The 18,736-nt window shown below is 40.7% G+C and overlaps 2 protein-coding genes across 4 annotated transcripts in view; both read right to left on the bottom strand.

The window, feature by feature from the left end:
- Window positions 1–3,218, bottom strand: part of NUSAP1 (nucleolar and spindle associated protein 1) — a 35,881-nt gene extending 32,663 nt beyond the window's left edge. For all 3 annotated transcript variants that reach the window (XR_006178248.1, XM_042868156.1, XM_042868166.1), the window contains exons 1-2: window positions 3,129–3,218; window positions 970–1,072 (exon numbers count right to left, since the gene is read on the bottom strand). The gene's annotated coding sequence lies outside the window, so the exon portion shown is untranslated. The remainder of the gene's footprint in view (window positions 1–969; window positions 1,073–3,128) is intronic.
- A 1,572-nt stretch (window positions 3,219–4,790) lies between these two features.
- Window positions 4,791–18,736, bottom strand: part of CHP1 (calcineurin like EF-hand protein 1) — a 17,325-nt gene continuing 3,379 nt past the window's right edge. Inside the window, exons 2-7 of the mRNA XM_042867416.1 lie at window positions 17,410–17,482; window positions 10,899–10,979; window positions 9,946–10,073; window positions 9,129–9,190; window positions 7,962–8,084; window positions 4,791–6,730 (exon numbers count right to left, since the gene is read on the bottom strand). Coding sequence (XP_042723350.1) covers window positions 6,677–6,730; window positions 7,962–8,084; window positions 9,129–9,190; window positions 9,946–10,073; window positions 10,899–10,979; window positions 17,410–17,482 — 521 coding nt within the window. The 3' untranslated portion in view covers window positions 4,791–6,676. The remainder of the gene's footprint in view (window positions 6,731–7,961; window positions 8,085–9,128; window positions 9,191–9,945; window positions 10,074–10,898; window positions 10,980–17,409; window positions 17,483–18,736) is intronic.

The following is an 18,736-nucleotide window of genomic DNA, read 5'->3' as shown; positions in this document are numbered from 1 at the left end:
AATTGATTTAATAAATAACAGTTATCTAATTCTCCAAGCTTACTTATCAAGCAAATGGAAACAAGACATTGTCCAAGATTGGTCTTTGAGAAGTTGGGTTTTCCTTCACTTGTCCTAAACCTACAACTTCAGAAAGTCTTTTTACAAAAAGGCCACAGGAGACATAAAGTAACTCATGCAAAATAATGTCGCACCCAATACTGATTATTTATTTTAAGTTCACTGATTTTGGATACCCCAGTTTTTAACCAGTCTTCTTGATATGCTTTCTATCTGATTTCCATAGGTGATGTGGGAGAAGGTTCACAACAGCATCAAAAGAACTTGCTAATGCAACCAGATATAAATCAAGGCTATTTAAAATTAGCAGGCACTGTAACTGACAGTGACAGCAGCAACTCCATAATTAAAATCTATGGGAAATGCAGGGAAAAAAAGTTATTTTTCTTGTTTCATACATTACTCTGAACATATAATCTAGAACAAGAAATACCTGTGAAAACTCAGCATTATATATATAGATTCTTTCCTGTTAAACATTTCATAACTACTATTTTACAGAGTTTTGACCTATTGCCCACTGATATTGCTTTTGCTCTACTGTAACTAAAGGTTAATTTCCGTGAACTCTAGGGGGGGAAAAGGTCAATCTATTGACATAACCAGCACACCAGAAGTAGAATGGACACTAAAATGAAGAATATACAACTGTATAACCTGAGAAGTGTACGAGGAACACTTAGAAACAGGCTTATGGAAAAGGGTCACAGAGACAAACAGTCAAAAGTTATATTTGATGGAGATATGTGAAAATGCATAAAGCAAAATTAGCACTTAGGATACCGTGTCCATTGAGGACTTTCTGATAGCTTAAAGTGCCAAATGTAACTAGAAAGCTGATAATGACAAAAGCTTATATTACAAAACAGAAGTAGCATAATCATAATATGTATATGTATATATACATACCATCACAGAGCAGGGACAGGGCTCTCAGAAGGGCTTGCATTATCAGCACCTTAGTTAGTAGGTCCTCGGGTGCATCCTTCTGCAATTTCAGGAGACATCCCATCTGGCAAGAGAAAACAGTGACAATTCACAGAACGGGACAGGGTGGAGAGACAGATCACTGTCAGCTCCAAAAGGATACACTGAGTGCACCAACAGTACAGAATAGACAACACGCTGGGAGTCCATAGGACATAAGAACTTGCCAGCTGATGTCCCTTGTCCTCTGCAAAAGATCCCTGACTGCTAGACAGATGAAGTAAGCCATACTCCTGCCATACTCCCTTGGCTGCTGGACGGACATCTCAGGCAGTGCACACATCCAGCTGTTAATTAGATTCCAAGCCTAAGTCACTGTAACCTGTTTCTATTTAAAATAAATTTACCCTCACCTCCTCTGAGGTTCCTAAGGATATTTCCTATCTTTTTGGTTTACTGCTACTTCCTACAGCAGTAGATAAAATAGGCAACGCTGTTTCACAGCTGCAATTTCTATACATATCATAGTGACGGAATAGATAGGTCCTATGGCTCTCTACTTTTCAAGCAAAGAAACATCTCTGGTTGCACATCCCATTTTAGGGAAACTGTTTGTGCCTTTGCATCTTCCATTCAGGTAACCATCAGCACTGCTTTCAATCATCATTTCTTTTCTAGTTTTACAGGATGAACATGGGAGGTGTTGAAGAGGTACTTCAGACTCTTCACAGACTCGGTCAGAAAGTTCAGCCTTAGTTGGCCCCTAATTTTTGACATCCCAATGAGAGGTGTAAGATGCACAGCCTAGGCACATATTGCATGGGCTCACAGCACCACAAGCAAGACTGTAAAGCAGTGCCATCTGTCAGTGTGGCATACGCTAGGGTAATTTCTTTTTCTAATTTATTTTTGTACGACTTCTGAAAGTTCTCGAGCATTCAAAGCAATTAAGAATATATACTAAACCAAACGTACTTCGTTACTGCTCAAAACTGTACAGCTTCACATGAAGAGAGCCGATAGGTTACCATTCTTCTAATTACAGTATAAAGAAAAATTATCTCTTTACATTATACAATCAAGGCAAATTGCTTGGTATATTTCAATCATTTAATTTCAAACCATTCATACATAGACATGTCTAAGCAGGTATACAGCAGCAGTCTTAACATTGGGTTGCTCACAAGCTGCCCTTACTGTTACTAGGAGAATGATACAGCATAAGGGATAGAAACATGCTGCAGCACATACAAAGCATTCCTTAGGAAATGGTCTTAGAAGTAGCTACTGCTTTTAGAACTGGTTGCCAAATCACACTTAACGTTTCTTCCAAGCTATTCCATTGGTTACAAACAAGTTTCTTATTATCAGGTCATGCAAGAGGACGCCCCGTGTCTACACAGGATCTAAAACTTCTCATTTAGCCACTTTGGTGGGTTATCTTTTTTTACTTTTACCTGACAGTGAAAACGTAGCCACTTTGAACTCCGTAACAAACTAGATTTAAAGAACTATTATAAAACATGAGACACAAGGCACTCCCGTGCTAGAGACGGCTTCAGACCCGTACACGCAGGGAAGGGCAGGAGGATCTCAATGACAGCTTACCGACGTCTAAGGCCCTTTTCACCTCCCTAGCGATTGCCACCCGCGCCGCTCGGTTCGCCTCGAACCCCGCAATGGGCGCCGTCCCGAAGTTACTTTGCCCCGTGGATCGCTCCCGCTTTCCGACGGCGACGGCTGGCCCGGAGCCACCACGTCCCGCGTCAACAGGGCGCGGAGCCTCCGGACGGCAGCGCTACCGCCCGGCTCGGCTCCCCGCCCCACCGCGGCCCAGCTCCGCTGCCGAGTTCCCCTCGCAACCAAGGCCACCGGGCGGCCGCGGCGGGCCCGGCCCGCTCCCACTCCTCACCGGGGCGCCGCCTGCGGCTCTGCCGTCCCATCTTGCCCCTGAGGGCCGCTCCGGCTGGGAGGCCGCGCTGCGGGCCGGGGGGCCGGGAGTCGCCCGGGTGCGCGCCGGATCCGGCCCAGAGCCTGGGGAAGCGGCGGTGCGACCGTGCCGAGCCCGGCCCGGCGAGGGATCGGGGCGGCGGGATGGGCGCGGCCCCCCGACGGAATCCTCGTCCACCTGCTGCACTCACCTGAGCGCGGCCAAGGCCGCGGGGCCGCGGCCGGCCCAGCCCCTCCGCCTCTTCCTCTCACTCCGCCATCTTCCCCTCCTCACCGCGGCCACCCGGCGGGGGGCTCGCGGCTCCCGGCGACGGCGCCCCGCCCCCTCGGCAGCAAGCCTATTGGATGCCGCTCCCAGGCATCCGCCGTCCGGCTTGGACGTCGATTGGTAGCCGGCACCGTCCGTCACGGATGCTCGCCGCCCACCTCTGAGGCTGCCCTTTCCGATTGGCTCCGCGAAGAGCACACGCCCGCGGAACGACTGGCTCGGGCCGCGCGAGCGGGCCGTCCTCGGGCGAATCCTCCCTTGACCTCCACGGGAGTTGGAAGGAGCGGCTCGGGAAGGGAGGCCCCGGCGGAACGGGCGGCGCCCGCGGGCTGAGGCTCTCCGGCCGCAGCTAGGCGGGGAGGAGCGGGCCTGCTCCACAAAGCATGCCGGCGGCCGCCCCTGGCGCCGGGACCGACGCTCCCCGCCCTCCATTCGGCGCACGTTAACGGTCACGTCCTCGGTGCCGCGTGCGGAGCGGCCGAGCCGAGCTGGGGCGGGCCGCTCGTTGGAGCGGCTGCCTCCGCTCCCACTGCCGGATCCCGTGGCGCAGATGCATCTATTTTTATCGCCCCCGCCAGCAACTGTAATTTTACGCTTGAAGACGACCGGTGAACGCATCGAGTAGTGTGAAGGAGTACGGATCCATTCACAGAGCTCCCGAGAACCACCCCCAGCGCGCACTGACTCATCACGGCTACAGGCGGCCCGCTCCGCTCCGCAGGAAATCCCAACCGCGCTCCCCTACCGGGCAGCTTCGTGCCCGCGGTCGTGTCAAAGGAGACCTGCCGCCTCCACTGCTAACATCTGCACGCTATTCCCAATTTTTTTTTTTTTTTTTCTCGGAGATCTGCTTATACGTATACAGATTCCTTTTGAAATATTTTAAATTAAACAAGACATGAAATCTCCATTCTGTACAACTTGTCTACCACCTCTCACTTCACAACTCAAATACACAGGCTGCAGAACACTGAATAAGATACTCAGTTGTAGACAGCCTGAGCTGTAAAGTAGAGAATCATGTTTTTGTAGTTTATCCTTGACTAGCAGGGGGTACGGAAGCCTGAGGAAGGTTGCTAACAATACTTATCAATCAGCTACTTCTCATGAAGATAAAAACAGCTTCTCAATAACCAATGCCCATCTCTGAAACTAGCCTATAAACTTCAGTAAAGACAAAATTCCACAAGCCTAAGGTTGCCTTCCTATTGCTTTGCATCCCATGCAGCTTCTAATTGATTTGAACACCTAATAGGAAAGTCAGATCTGCTTTTTTCCTTCCCCTTTCCTTCCTCCACCCTCAAGGAAAAAAATGCACCAAAACACCCCCCACCCTTGTTTGGAACCATGGAGAAATGTAATGCTCCTGTTCTTACAGAATCCATGTTGTAGTGTTGCATGTGCTCCTGTGGAGGTCCTGTTTTGGACTACTGGTTTCTTCCACTTTACCAGCAGAAAGAAGGATTTTGGCAATACTCTCAAAACAAAGTTACAAGAATTCATTTGTAAAGCATGCTAGCTATACTATTGCACTGGTACTTAATTTTTCTAGCCTGAGGATATCCATTATAATAAATTGTGTTTGTTTGTTTTTAATACAGTGGAAGGTTTATTTATGGGTTGATAAATACAATATCCAGTCTCACTGGGACAATAAGGCACAACTGTAGGTTACAACTATACAGCCAGAATAGGAGAGCAACACTTTAAAGCAGATCACAATGCGTACAACTTCAAAAAAAAAAAAAAAAAAACCAAAAAACCAAAAAACAAACGACTTCATTAACATTATTACAATCCTATTTTACATGACAGTCAAAACATTTTTCCTCATACAGAGGTTTTTAATTTGTTTCTGGACTTGTGCTGCGCACTGCAAAACAAAGGATAGCATTTTATTCTGCAATTCCTTAATTTAAAACAAACCAGAAATCCTTCAGAGACCTGCATGTTATTTTACAGAAGTAAATGAGTCAAGGAACAAAGAAAATAAAACGAATATTTGAGGGTAGTTTGAGACTGGCAGTATTTATAGAAATATAAACAAATGACAAAGAAGCAGTTGTAACACTGATTCTTCAATAAAGAAGCTCCTAGAGCTTTTTGGTTTTACTGTAAGGTCTTCCCAGACCATAGGCTGCTCCAGCTGAACTAGGTGAGATCATTTGCCAATCTAACCACAGAAAAGTGTGCTGCTGTTGAACCTTCAATACTTCCAACATCTTGATTTGATTGGGAGTAAATATATTAACTGTATTAAATGAAAGATAAATGAAAGCATAATTATCTTATACTTGCAGAGAGATTTATGTAGGAATATATTCTGAAATATCACTACTAGTACTCAAAATATGTACTTCCAAGCAGTATTTGCATGCCCAACCTTCCATAAACACACCTAGTACAATCAACACAAATCTAAAAGACCAGGACTTCCATACTGAAAAGTGCAAATAACTACTAGCGTCCAGGTCACTAGAATTAAGAAAAAAAAATCAGTAATGTTCCATGACACTTATCAGGGCAGTGACAGAAAGACAAATCCCAGTTTTTGGCATGAATAGTTTTCTTGCATTATGTATGCTGGTAAACAAGTTTCCACCTTCAGAGGCAAAGCCACCCGAATGGGAAGAGGCATCTTAGAGTAAAGCAACCTGGAAAAGGTACTTCATGTTTCACCTGACTTCATGTCAAGTTTGGAAGCTATTCATAGGAAAGAAACATTCCTGCAGCAAATGCAGAAACTATTTAAGTGCCTTAGTGCAGAGTTCCTATTTCCTTTGAGGACACCACTGTCCATCTCCACCACACATTCTTTTACTGTGCCTATTCTCTTACTGTGAATCAATCCCCAAAAGAAGAAAGTCTCCACAACATACCTCTGGACTGTTACCATGCATTCTGTGCTAGTTTGCAATGACACTATAAGAACTATATCATCTTTTTGTAGACGTCAAGATTTGAAAGCAGGGAAGAAAAAAAATAAAGAGCCAACTAAGGAAGAAAGAGATAGCTATGATGTGAAGCCACTACTGGAAACGAAGGTGAACAATTATCACTGCACTTAGTATTTGAGTAGATACTCATCTTCAAGAAGCATTTCAGAAGGCATTTCTGTGGCATTTTCCTTTTTCCATTCTCAGATTCAGAACTCAGAAGAATCAGTTTGTAGATTAAACTGCAGTACACCAAAAGGAGAAACATTTACTCATAACGCAAAAGGAGACAAGGGAAGAAGTAAAAATTAAAAATGGAAGGATTTTTTTTAATGCTCCTTTCCAAGTTCCATGGCAGCTATTTCTCTTAGTTCCTGATGCACAGGGAATGTTCACATTGGTAGAACAAATCAGTGAAGGGTTGGAGATGTATTTTATATGCACCAGTAACAATGCTTTGGGGGAAGGTGGCAAGGAAATAATGAAGTTCTATTCATCTTATAGTAAGGGTAGAAAGGAATAGGTTCTCCATCCATCAGTGAAGAAAACGAATACTCATTTTCTGCTCTACGTCCACCTTCTCCAAAACCTGCAATAAGATCCAGAAACAGTTATTTTAGTTAATTTACACAAGATATTTCTTTCTTGCAAGTAAAAAGGACATGGGCAGGAACATAGAGCATCTTCAATTTGGCATGACATTCATCTACAGACTGCTGTGTTTTGTTCTGGAAAGAAACTCCAGCCATTTAAATCTGAAGAAGGATGTCAACTAAAATACAACTGATGCAGGTTGCCAATAGTCCAGAAAGGGCTGAGCTATTCTCAAAAGTAGATTGTACAAGAATGCATGGTGAGGAAACAATGGACTAGAAGAAGGGACACAAGCAGTTGAACTAAAAGACCACAGCAGACCATTTTAAAGCTGAATTTAGAGTAATTTAAGTTCTAAGAGATTCCTGGATATCATTTAGTTCAGCTTTCCCAGTGCGTAAAGCAGGGCCAGCTAGATTAAGTCACTGAAGGTCTCACCCAGTTGAGTTTTAAATTTCTCAAAGGAAGAGGGGTTCTGTATCTCTAGCACCTGATCCTACTAAGAATTTCCCACACTGCATTTTGTTTATGCTGCCTCATCTCATCTTTGCCCATACATCCAGGATGTGTCTGATTCCTATCATCAATCCCATCCCACTACGTTAAAATTGTTACTTGGAGAACCACTTTTTTCTGCTGACTACATAATGGCTCCTTACTGCTAGCTATTCCTGCAACCATCAGGAGATGCAATTAACAGGACTACAGCTAGGAGTCTGTATGTTAGTATATAATTGGTTGTGTAACAGAAAATATAAAGTGAAATTGGACCAACACAACCATACAGAATTACTTTGTTGTTACTGCTAGTCAGGCTATTTGTGTAGAAAGAAGCATTTATAATATTACATTGTTTGCTGCATTGCAAATCTCTGTTGCCTCATTATGAGCTGGTTTCGGGAGTATATTATCTCATTTTTAAGCTCTTGTCACTATTTCATTAACACCTTATTCTACAAGATACGTTTAGGATCAGATGCCTGAAGTAGTCTTCGCATGAGATGAAAATTCTGCAGTATGTTCAGTGCTGTAGCTTACACGAGAGAAACATGGACTAATTATTTGCACCCTAAGAGAACAGCTTAAAAAACATCTGTCCTAATAAGCCAAATGCAAGCAGAAGAAATACTTCAACAACTTATTTTTCCATCTGCATTTAAGTCTGAATGATCTGTCTGTTTACTAAGCAGCTGCATTTACTTGTGTCAAATATGTAATTTACCAACCTTTACAAACTCTGCAAAGGAGATGGCACAATCCCCATCTTGATCGGCTTCCTGGATTGTCCTGTCAGCAATGCTGCCAAGCTGCTCATCTGAGATGTTGACACCAACCATCATCCGTAACACCTGTAACATATGTAAGTCCTTAGATTATTAATTTTTAATCATAGGTGTTATAAATACAAGTATTTTTAATATTATTTCTCATGCATGCTGTCTAGGTAATGACTTAGAAGAACAACTCAAAGATTTCCATGGAAATATTTCTGGACAGTTTGGGTAGTTTTTTTTTATTATTACTGGTCCTTATACATAAAGGATTGCAGGAAAGAAAGCTTTCTTCTTCAGCCAGCTTTCTCACTAAGCAGCTGAAAGACACAGAAGTAGTAAAAAAAAAAACAACTTCTGAAACTAGAATAACATTTTGTTCCAATGCTTCTAATTTTTCCCACAAAATGTACGAATACTTGATTTGAACATCTACCGTTCAAAATGCTTCCTACAGGAATTTTCTAAGTATATGCACAAGTGATAGCAGCCATTACCCCCTAACATTTAGTAAAGCATCTTCTGCACAGATTGAAAGTGGGCAGTTTCAGTCAAAATCAAAACCTTGTCTTACATCAAGAACCGCAAATTGCCATGTCTACCTCCCAGGATTAGCAGTATGTAATTACTCCTAGCTTAAGCCTAGCTTAAATACATACAGCCACTGATGAACTTTGATTATCTTTGCTGGTCTTTGCTGCAGTTTCACAGAGCTTTATTCTAGTTAGAGAGTACAAAGACAACCAGAAGAATGACTGCATTCACCCTTAGCAATGTCCCCTATGAAGTCATGTTAGAAAGTTGCAGAAGACAGCTCTTAAGAGACTTAGTGTATTTGTTGGATTTTTAAGCATCTTTATCAATAAGACCTTCCTTTTAGGAATCATTTCTAGTAAGATCTTATTTAGCCTAACACTGTAGTTTAAAACTAAATCTAGAATCCCTGGTTTGATCAAACAATCTGGGCTACCAAATGAGATTAAGGCTTCATATATCTAAAGCTTTAAACCAGAGATAACAAATAACCACAAATTCCTGCAAGAATTCCATCAAGACTGTTACCAACACCCCTCTTCATTCTAAATGGTGTGAAATGACAGATGATGGAATAGTCTGAAGTACCTGAAGAAGCTCATCCCTGGAAATCTTGTCGTCTTTGTCTAGATCATATAACCGAAAAGCAACTGCAGGGAGAGAAAAAGAGCACTGAATTCAAGTGCCATTGTTTTTCTTCCTGACAACTACCTATAAAAATAACAACAACTCATCACAAATCATTTTAAGATAAATCATGTAGAATTTTGACTCCACACAATTCATGTTCAGTTCCATAGAAGGTTTTTTTTTTTGCCGAGAAGTGAGGAACATTAAGTACACATGTAAGTACTCAAAGTTACAGAAGCATTCTACTTGCAGAGTTAATTCTTTAAAGCCCTTAATCACAGTGGCTCTAAGATGTATTCAGTGCTTTGACTTCAGAGCCAGCCATTTTTACAATTGTCCATTACCTTCCACTATACTCTAGCTGAGATTTACAACAACTTTTAAGTGCTCTGGGAAGCGCTGCCTAGTGCATTCAGTAAGCACTATATTACACAGACGACTGGAGAAAGAAATAGAAAAGCCCATTTGTGCACAAAACATGGCTTCTTAACATGATATAACCATTGCAAACCATTTTTAAACATTTCCTAAACGTTTTCTAACAAAAGACATATGAACTTAAGATTCAAACAATTCTATCAAATCTTATACAAATACAGGTTGACTACTGATATTCTGGACAGGTAAGATTGCAAGTTCATTTAAAAAAATCAGATTATTATAGGGTATCATTCCACAGGGAATGACTGGGTAGAAGACGCTAAACCCCTTTGCTCTCTTCTCAGAGAGAGAAAAGAATCTGAATTGCTTCTAATGGAAGGTCCCTATTTCTTACAGTGGAGCTTGTTACTTCGGCTGTTCAGTGGTTCTGGTCCATTCTGGTCTTTGCTCTTTTCATTATCTTCTATGGGCCGGAAGTGGGCTAGTGTCCTCATGAATCCACGGAAATTCACTTGGTCCTCCCTGCACAAGCATTTTAGCCAGTCAGCTTCAGCGTAGTTCATACAGGTTTTTTATTTCAATAAAGAACAGTAAAAATGTCTCAGTTGTCCATACCATGGAAATTCTTAATTCCTATCTATTCAGGGTTTAGCAACCTGTGATCAAAGGCAGCTCTTGTGTGATATACAAGGGAAAAAACCTGCAAGAAGTCTTGTTACGGACTACTCCCCTCTTTGCCCACAAGCAGTGTTTAAATTCAAGCTTTCACCTTTTACCTTTGCCTCAGTTATCCTGCAACTACACCCAAGTCTAGCAGTATGTCTTGCTGATCTGAATCCTGTCCTTCAATACTGGAAATCTGCCTCTTTGGACTCATGCTGCAAATGTCATAAGCTACACCTTAAATATGACGCAAATTAAAAAACAGAAGTTGATCTGTTAACTAAGGCACACTTAGAAGGCAAAAAAAGCAAAGAAAAAAATTTAATTAGTTACTGCAATGCTACTTCACCTAAAGTATTACTGCTACAAGTTTGCTTTAAGAATCAAAGTCCATGCCTTTGACCTTCCTCAAAAGCAGGATAGCAAGAAGAACAGACAACAGTGACATGCAGGCAAATCTTGTCACTGAATAAAGCATACAAAACTCTCTCAAAAGAGACAAGTGTCTCTTATTATGTAATGAAAGCATACAGAGGAAGCAACATACCAACGTGACGATGAGAAGTTTGAGATGTTATCACCGAATTCAAATTCTGTGCTTTAATCATCATTTCATTCCTATTAGAAGTAGGAATGTACTGTACATTTTGTGACTATTCACAAATCCAGGCAGTTGGAACTCACCCTTCTGAAAAAAAGGCATTGATAATTCGGTCTCCCAGAGGATTGATGGCAAGCTCTGGAATCCGCTGGAAGTCTTCACGGCTAAGTGAGGTAAGAACACAACAAGCCTGTATAAACAAGTCTGCAAGTCACAGGAGGAATAACTGCTTAAGAAGAATTGAGATGCTAACCCTATTTGTGCTAGAAGCATCCCTAGAAATGGTGCTCACTAGTTTTCAGTTTAAGGAAGGAAAACTTCTGAAATGGTTTTGAAGGAAAAGTAAACTTCTTAAACTATGTGTTTTGGAGCTACATCTGGCAATGATTTCTCCAGACTAGTTCACTCCAGATTCTAGGACAATATCATGCTATGCTCCTCCACATATACTTGCAGGTGATCTGCACTGTTCAGTCTCATGAAAGAACTTCCTACATGATGAATGCTAAATTTCATATTTTTATCTCCCGCTAAGAAGCACTTCTATTTTAAAACAGTAAGTTCAGTCCTAGCTTGTGTACTAGATGCTGCTTCACCAGTTCATTGCCAAGATTCACTGTTCTTGCCAGCCTTCTCCTTTCTACTCATGATTATATATATAGGCACATGCTAGAATAAGCATAGCTACACTTATTGTTAAAACTTTTTTTCTGCCAAAGACAAAGACAAAAGCTATGCTGATCTAAAGTAATTCCTTCATGCCAGTATGATTGTGAAAACAGTGTCCATTTTATTATTAAAATTGCCCAGATAATTTTTCTTCCAGCCTAACAATATCTCCTTGACAGGAAAGTGGGGTAATCCTGTCATTGCCAAGGCAGGCATAATAAGCAACTCTTTGTAAATACCTCCAGAAACAAAGTTTTTTTCAATATAATAGAGCGCAGCAGTTCATTGGTATAAGATATATTTCATGGTCATCTGGGCTTTAAAGTACAATAACAGCACCATGTTAAGGCTACAAAAACAAACAAAACCCACAAAACCAGCCCCCGTAATCCCAGACTCTTCTGTCCACATACATAACTTAACAGTTACCGCCTGATCTCTAGAAACATTGGCTGCTCCCTTAAAGTCAAATGCAACCCTGCTATTTCTGACTTTTGAGTCAAACTTTCAAACTCAGTCATTCAGAACCTGCTACTTTTAAAATCCACTCTCTCCAAAATGAATCAGCAATAAGTTTGCACTAAAGAATCTGGCAGAGGAAAGCAAAGGAGAACAAACCTATTTAAGCACACTGGCCTTTTGAATAACGGTGCGATCTTAAAGACAGGAAGAAAAGTGTCTGAGAAAGATCAAGCAAGATGTTCTGACTGTAAATGAACTCTGAAGTATTCCTAGTACTTAGTTACACCACTGCACAGTTAGTCCCAATTATAGCACATCTGTTACAACATGGCTAAAACTGTTTGACCTTCTAATAGAATGACCTGATCATATTTTTAAACCTACATCTACTCTGACCAGGTCTGAATTATTTTTAATTGGCAAAGTCACCATCTGCATAACACAATCAACTTGTTACCCTACCCTCCAGGACTGCTACCTTTTCAAGCTATAGCTGAAGGGCAGAGCATGCATTAATGACTCAGGTACGAAAAGCGGTGATGTGGAAAACATGCACCCTAGAAGCAACATCTTACTAACATAACTTCAATGCTAGCATTTAGGATCTAAAAGTAGCAACTGCTCTCAGATTCCATTCAAGGCAAAAATCTTAACATTTCAAGGTTTTCTACTTGTATATCACTATTTCTTAGTATCAAGCCTCAATTAACACTCAGCATTCCAACTGCCAGTTCTACTTTATAGCAGGAGATTAACAATTAACCACAAATAACTCCCCAGGTTTCAAACCTATTTGTCCTGTCATTATCAGGATTGCAGCAGACCATTTTTGCTTGTTAAGAGCGCATTACTGAGTGAGTGTTATAATTGAAATGGCTCTCATAGCCATAAAAGTAAATTAATGCATGATGCAAGTTATTCTCCACTTCATAAAGGAAAACTTCCTGCAGTCATCTGGGGCCAACTTCACGTGGCTGAGGCTGGAACTTGCAGGAAAATCAGATGCCCTCTGCTTCTTCTGTTTTAGTAACATAGCAACAGGCACTTCTAACATGGCTATTTCCAGGGCTAGGCTTCAACTAAACCCTTGCTTAAACATAACATGCAAAGCAACCTTTAACTGCATGTTATTGTGGAGACCGGATGTTTTATATGTATTCCAGAGCATTCACAGATTGCAGCAAGGAATTTCTCAATTTTAAGACTGGACTCTATTTTCCTCCCATTATTTCTGGCTGTCCACCCTTTTACTTCAAAATGAGTGGGTGAAACAAAGTAAAACAGTACATTTAACATGAGGGATGGAAAAAAGGGGAAGATGTCCACAGAGTGAAGACAATAAGAAATATTTAAAGCTTCTAAAAAAAATTAAAAGGATATAATTCAAAGTAGAGTAAATAGCACCATGGTCAGATTTCACAGGTTACTACTGAAAAGACATTTTTTTGTTCTCTTCCCCTGTTAACATCAGCTTTAACATTTGTTAAATCAGACTGTCTGACGGTCTAACACACCTCATTTAACAAAACATTTGTTAAATCAGACTGTCTGACGGTCTAACACACCTCATTAACAAAAAAGGAAAGTTCCTCACTTTTTCTTCTCCATTCTCCCAATTATCTTTGATTAATTAGACTAATTTTTGAACAGCTTCTCTTTGCAAATACCACCACAGCTGACAAAGATGTGCTGAGAACATGGAGAAGTGATACAGGAAGAGTGATCACCCTCCTCTTTCAACAGCCATGTCAGCCATCTCATCTAACTTCATCCTTACACACAGTTTATAAAAGTTTAAAAATGGTTTCTTAACTGGAGAGTAATTGCTTTATAAACATTAGGAAAAGAATGCCAAAATAACTAGAAGAAAAGCAACAGAAAGCAATATAAATAAATGAATGGACAGTCAAGGACAGAAGCATAAACTATTATAGTAACCTATCATTCACCAATCCAAATCCACACGCTGCCTGTTTTGTCAGTGTTAGACAAAGCTAGAAATCCTTCACATTTTCTTAAGCAAAGGCAAAGAATTCCATACTCGGAGAGTTAGCTTGTACACTGTTGTTAATGCATGCACTATCAGTTTGAACTATTAAGAACAAGCCTAGAACTTTCTCAGTCTGAGCTGATTGAACTTGCTGACAAAAGTCAGCAGATGGCCCTGATAGTTCATGACCGTTCTCCCAGCACCAAAGGCTTTCTAAAAGTTCTCCAAGAGACAGTCTTGTGAACAGCATTTTTAAGTGCAGAATTTGCATAAATAGCACAGTATGTCTGCTCTACCATCAGCTTTCAGAACACTTGCCTACCTTCCTTCACAACTCACCAGGCTAAACCGATCACTGTACAGCAAAAAAATACTTTTGAAGTGTTTAACATGTCATTTCCCAGTGCAGAAGTTGCCGCTATACAAGAGGCTCCTAGACACAATATTAAAATAAAAGACAACAAGAACAGTTACCCTGGCTTTAACAACCTGTTTTCATTCATATGGCACAAGTCAGTTTGGCAATTTTGTTTAAGAAAATGAAGGAAATACCATGTTTTCTCTACACTTGTAAAGAACTGATAGCATTCACCAGTTGCTGCAATTCTAAGCAGAAGATAAAGAGGGGAAAAAAAAACAACATTCCTTCAAAATTATCTGATAACAGTAAGCACAGTAACTTCTTGCTTACCCAGAAGAAGTTATTTGATCAGTATTTCAGAAGCCATGCTTTCTAAGCTTCTGACCCACTACCCCAGCACTGTTTTTCAGGAAATACTTTTCCATTACTTAAACTTAATGACTGCTTCCACATATTGTGAGTGCCATAACAGGTTTCAAAATTTGAATGCCACTTTAACACAGCCATGGCTGGATACGGCCGCGCTCAGAGGCCAAGAATGCAAGTTCACAGAACAGTTTGCACACTTGAGGATTTTTCCAAATGAACTTCATTTCCTTTTCCAAGTACCACATGGTTATCAACAAAGACAGTAAAACATCTTCTGATACTTAACCCTATGAAACCAACCAGGCTGCCCAAGGAGGATGTGAATGCCCCATCACTGGAGGCATCCAAGTCCAGGCTGGATGTGGCCCTGGGCAGCCTGGTGTAGTTGTTGGCAACCCTGCACACAGCACAGGGGTTGAAACTAGATGATCATTGTGGCTCTTTTCAACCCAGGCTATTCTATGTTTCTATGAACTACTAAGCAATATGCATCTTTCATAGAATATATGACTAACTATTCCTCTTACACAAATCAAATATGACTGAATCCTTAAAAGTTGAAGGGAGGAACTGAGAAAGCATGTGCATCCAGGTTCCAATTGTGCTGGACTGTTGTGGATACAACCATCTTTAACCAGCAAAGACAAAATCCACACGCAGACTTCAAAGGTGCTGTCAGTATCCACTTCAAGTAACTCAATTGAGACATTAGTAGTATTTTTACCTATAGATCATCAGCTAGTCTGTTAGTCACAACAGCCAGGGTTACAATTTATGATACATCAGGTTCAGTGACAGGACAGGTTTAAGCAGCTCCCGCCCATCCCGTGTCAAGACAATTGTTTCCACCCCCACACTCCATCTTGCCATCCCTTCAGCTATGCCAGTCCATGTACTTACAGTACAACCACAGTTCAAATGAGAGGCTAAAAATATCTACACAAACTAAATGGGAATTAAGTGTACTTTTAACCAAAACTGATCACTTAGACATGTTTACACAACAGGACAGCACAATTTAAATGTTAAATGAGAAGTCGACAATTTGTGGCACCCAAAGGAATTGCATGAGTCATGGAAGTAAATGGCAGGAAGTAGTGTTTTATGTAGACAGGTTTATAGATAGGTCTAGCTTTATAGGCCATTCTACAGCCACACTTTGCAAGATCAGGTCATGGAAAAAACCCAGGTGATCACTGAATCAATGTTTACTGGGTTTGACAGCAATGGAATAGCTATGAAGAAAATTAATCCCATTCCCACCAGACCAGTACACTATGTTAGGAGGCCTTTCCTCTTCCCGCTCTGTCCTGCATCACCTCAAGCTTCTGCACTGGTTCCAGCATATGTGGCTATACAGTGATGTGAAGCAAAACCTGTCTGTAAACAGGTTAGATTCCCTTTTTTGTTCATTCTTTTGGCAAATTTTCAGAAATGTACATTAGCTTCCAAAGATTGAGCCTTGAACACCAAAATCAACACAGAAAAGCAAGAGACTTCCAGCAAGAGACTACAGCCTTATACCAGTTTATGTTGGTTGCAAAACTGCAGTTCTGGCATGTTCAATCATGATCAGCTCATCTGTTAGACGTCTGTAGGCATCATCAATAGAACAGTAAACAGTCAAGTATAATAAAAGTTTATAATTAGTCCAGTAAATAAAGAGCAAAACAGTAACATGTTATACAATAACCAGATAATGCTTTCCAGCAGTTTCAGTGGATCAAAGTGAAAAATATTTTGCAGATGAGATTTAAGCTTCATTTTTATTTAACTGTCTATTAGGCTTACGTGATAGGTTTTGGTAGCAAGGGACCCTCTGTCAGCAGAGCACAACAGCTGCCTCATGTTAGGTGAGAGCCAGCTCCAACCAGCTCAAAAAAGCACCTATCAAAGGCCAAATCTGAGCCAGCGTGCAACACTGTTTACAGCTGTGAAAGCATATTTAAGACCAGGGAAACAACACCACACAACAGCTGGGAGAGAGGGGTGATAAAATATGAGAAACAAGACAAGCTCGTTTCATCACATTTTCTCTCCCAGTTCTGTTGAGGAGAGGGAGTGAGAAAACAGCAAAGCACAGCAGAGCCACCAACTAGCGTGAAACCACTACAAACTGCAGCTAACCAGCTCACTTCTGTGCAGCATTGGAACACCTTGCACATTTTCCGTTAGCTACTGCTAGAAAGAAAGTATCAAGTGAGTACTTATTTAGTTGCAGTGACTTAGTTCCAGCACTTTCATGTTATTTTTGAGCATATTAACAGCCATGGTTGTTGTTAAAGACACGGGGCATCATATATAATTAGAAGTTCTTGCTCTCAAAATATCTTTCTCTTGAAAACCAGGATAAGGATAACCTAGTGGAACAACTCTTTTAATAATTACCTATAAACTAGAGGCAGCTTTTAGTATAAGAAGCAACAATTAAAAAATATGGTTAACATTTCTAAACATGTGTTGTTAAATCCTCAATATCAACTGAGCTTTCCTGTATTAATTACTACAAACCTTCAGCTCTATGGTAAAGAGAATTGTTATTGAGAGTACCTTTACTCAGTCCAGCAATCAGATTTCTTTCATAAAAGAAGTTTGAAATTCCATGCAGATACTATGTATGAAGGAACCTGTTATAACAGCCTCAGTGATTCACTACATGAGAAAAACATGCACACATCCCACAACAGCAAGCCACCGTTAAAGACATTTCAACAGAAAGAGACAAATTAGTGTCAGTACCTACCTAAGAGTGCCATTTTCTCCTTTGTCTAGGCTGGTGAAGCGACTATACAAGCGAGTGATTTGACTGTGGGAGACTGAAGAAAGAAAAAAAAAAATGAGCACATCAGTGATTCCCTGCAGGAGCACACCACACTGCACCAAACTGCACTGCCAAGAGATCTGAATCACAGTTTCAATGTTTCTTTTATTGCTGGAAATTTTCTCAACAGCCTTCACCAGTCTTCTCCATGTCATTCAAGACACTACAGTGACCTTTCTTGTAGCATCTTTACTTCTTTTGTCTCTACTTCTGTTGGTTTCTTTCCTCCCATCCTTAGATGGGAAATGTATTATTCCTCCACCTCTAGAAAAATGACTAAGCTTGACACCTGATCACTTTTTGTTCTTTAAAGGATTGTCTGAATCTAAACAGTTTATTCATTTTGTGGTTCAAAGCACACTGCAGGCTTCTAGAACAGTGAGTTCAAAACTGAAAAGTCAATTTCTAAACAAGTTCAAGAGTGAGCTGAAAAAGCAAGTGGAAAGAAAAAAATTACTTCAGACTAAATCTGTGATTTACAAGAGTTATTCCAAGGCCACTTATTAATTTTAGCACAATGGCATCAACATTACCAAACTATTAGGCATTTCAAAGGTACCAGACATCCAGCACCTTAGGGGAGTCCACGGTCAAAACATCTATCTAGAATATTAATTCTGTAAAACTGAAAGAATATTTGACAGAATATGTTGGCTTCTCAGAGCCCCCTCACAACAAGTTAGTGAATACATGAAATAAGACTGAATTGGGCTGTAATGTTTGCTCAGTAAAGGTGTGATTACATCCAGTGTTGAACTAGCACATACTGCAATGTTTGGATTGAATGGTTTTAAAAGCCTTCACCAGCCCACATACAAAATTTATTTGGGAACAGGTTGCACAGCACTTGTCTGATCTGTAACAACTGAAGTAAAATTATTTTTATCAGGTCTGTTCTTTTCCAGCCTATTTGTTTAGGTTCACCTGCTCCCTCTTCTAGGATGACCTGCCAACAACTGTTCTTTTTCATGTCTCCTAAGCAACCTTCATTCTTTGCACTGGGTTGGGCAACTTGCTCAGTTCCACATAAGGCAACTTCTCTCCCATCAAACAGGGCAGCTTGCTCAAGTTCAAGTTAAGCAACACACACAGCAAGTAAATAATGCTATTTTCAAGACTTCCAGCATCTGCACTTTCTTCTTTTAGATACCATACATGCAATCATAACAACAGATTATGAAGTGAGTACCCTGGGGTTACAACTTTGGTAAAAAAAAAAAAAAAAAAAAAAAAAAAAAAAAAAAAAAAA

Source organism: Lagopus leucura, unplaced genomic scaffold, assembly GCF_019238085.1.
Source record: "Lagopus leucura isolate 7727_CA_CO unplaced genomic scaffold, USGS_WTPT01 Super-Scaffold_1, whole genome shotgun sequence".
NCBI classification, from domain to species: domain Eukaryota; kingdom Metazoa; phylum Chordata; class Aves; order Galliformes; family Phasianidae; genus Lagopus; species Lagopus leucura.
Note: the sequence above shows the minus strand (reverse complement) of the source record. Positions and strands in the feature narration are given on the sequence as shown.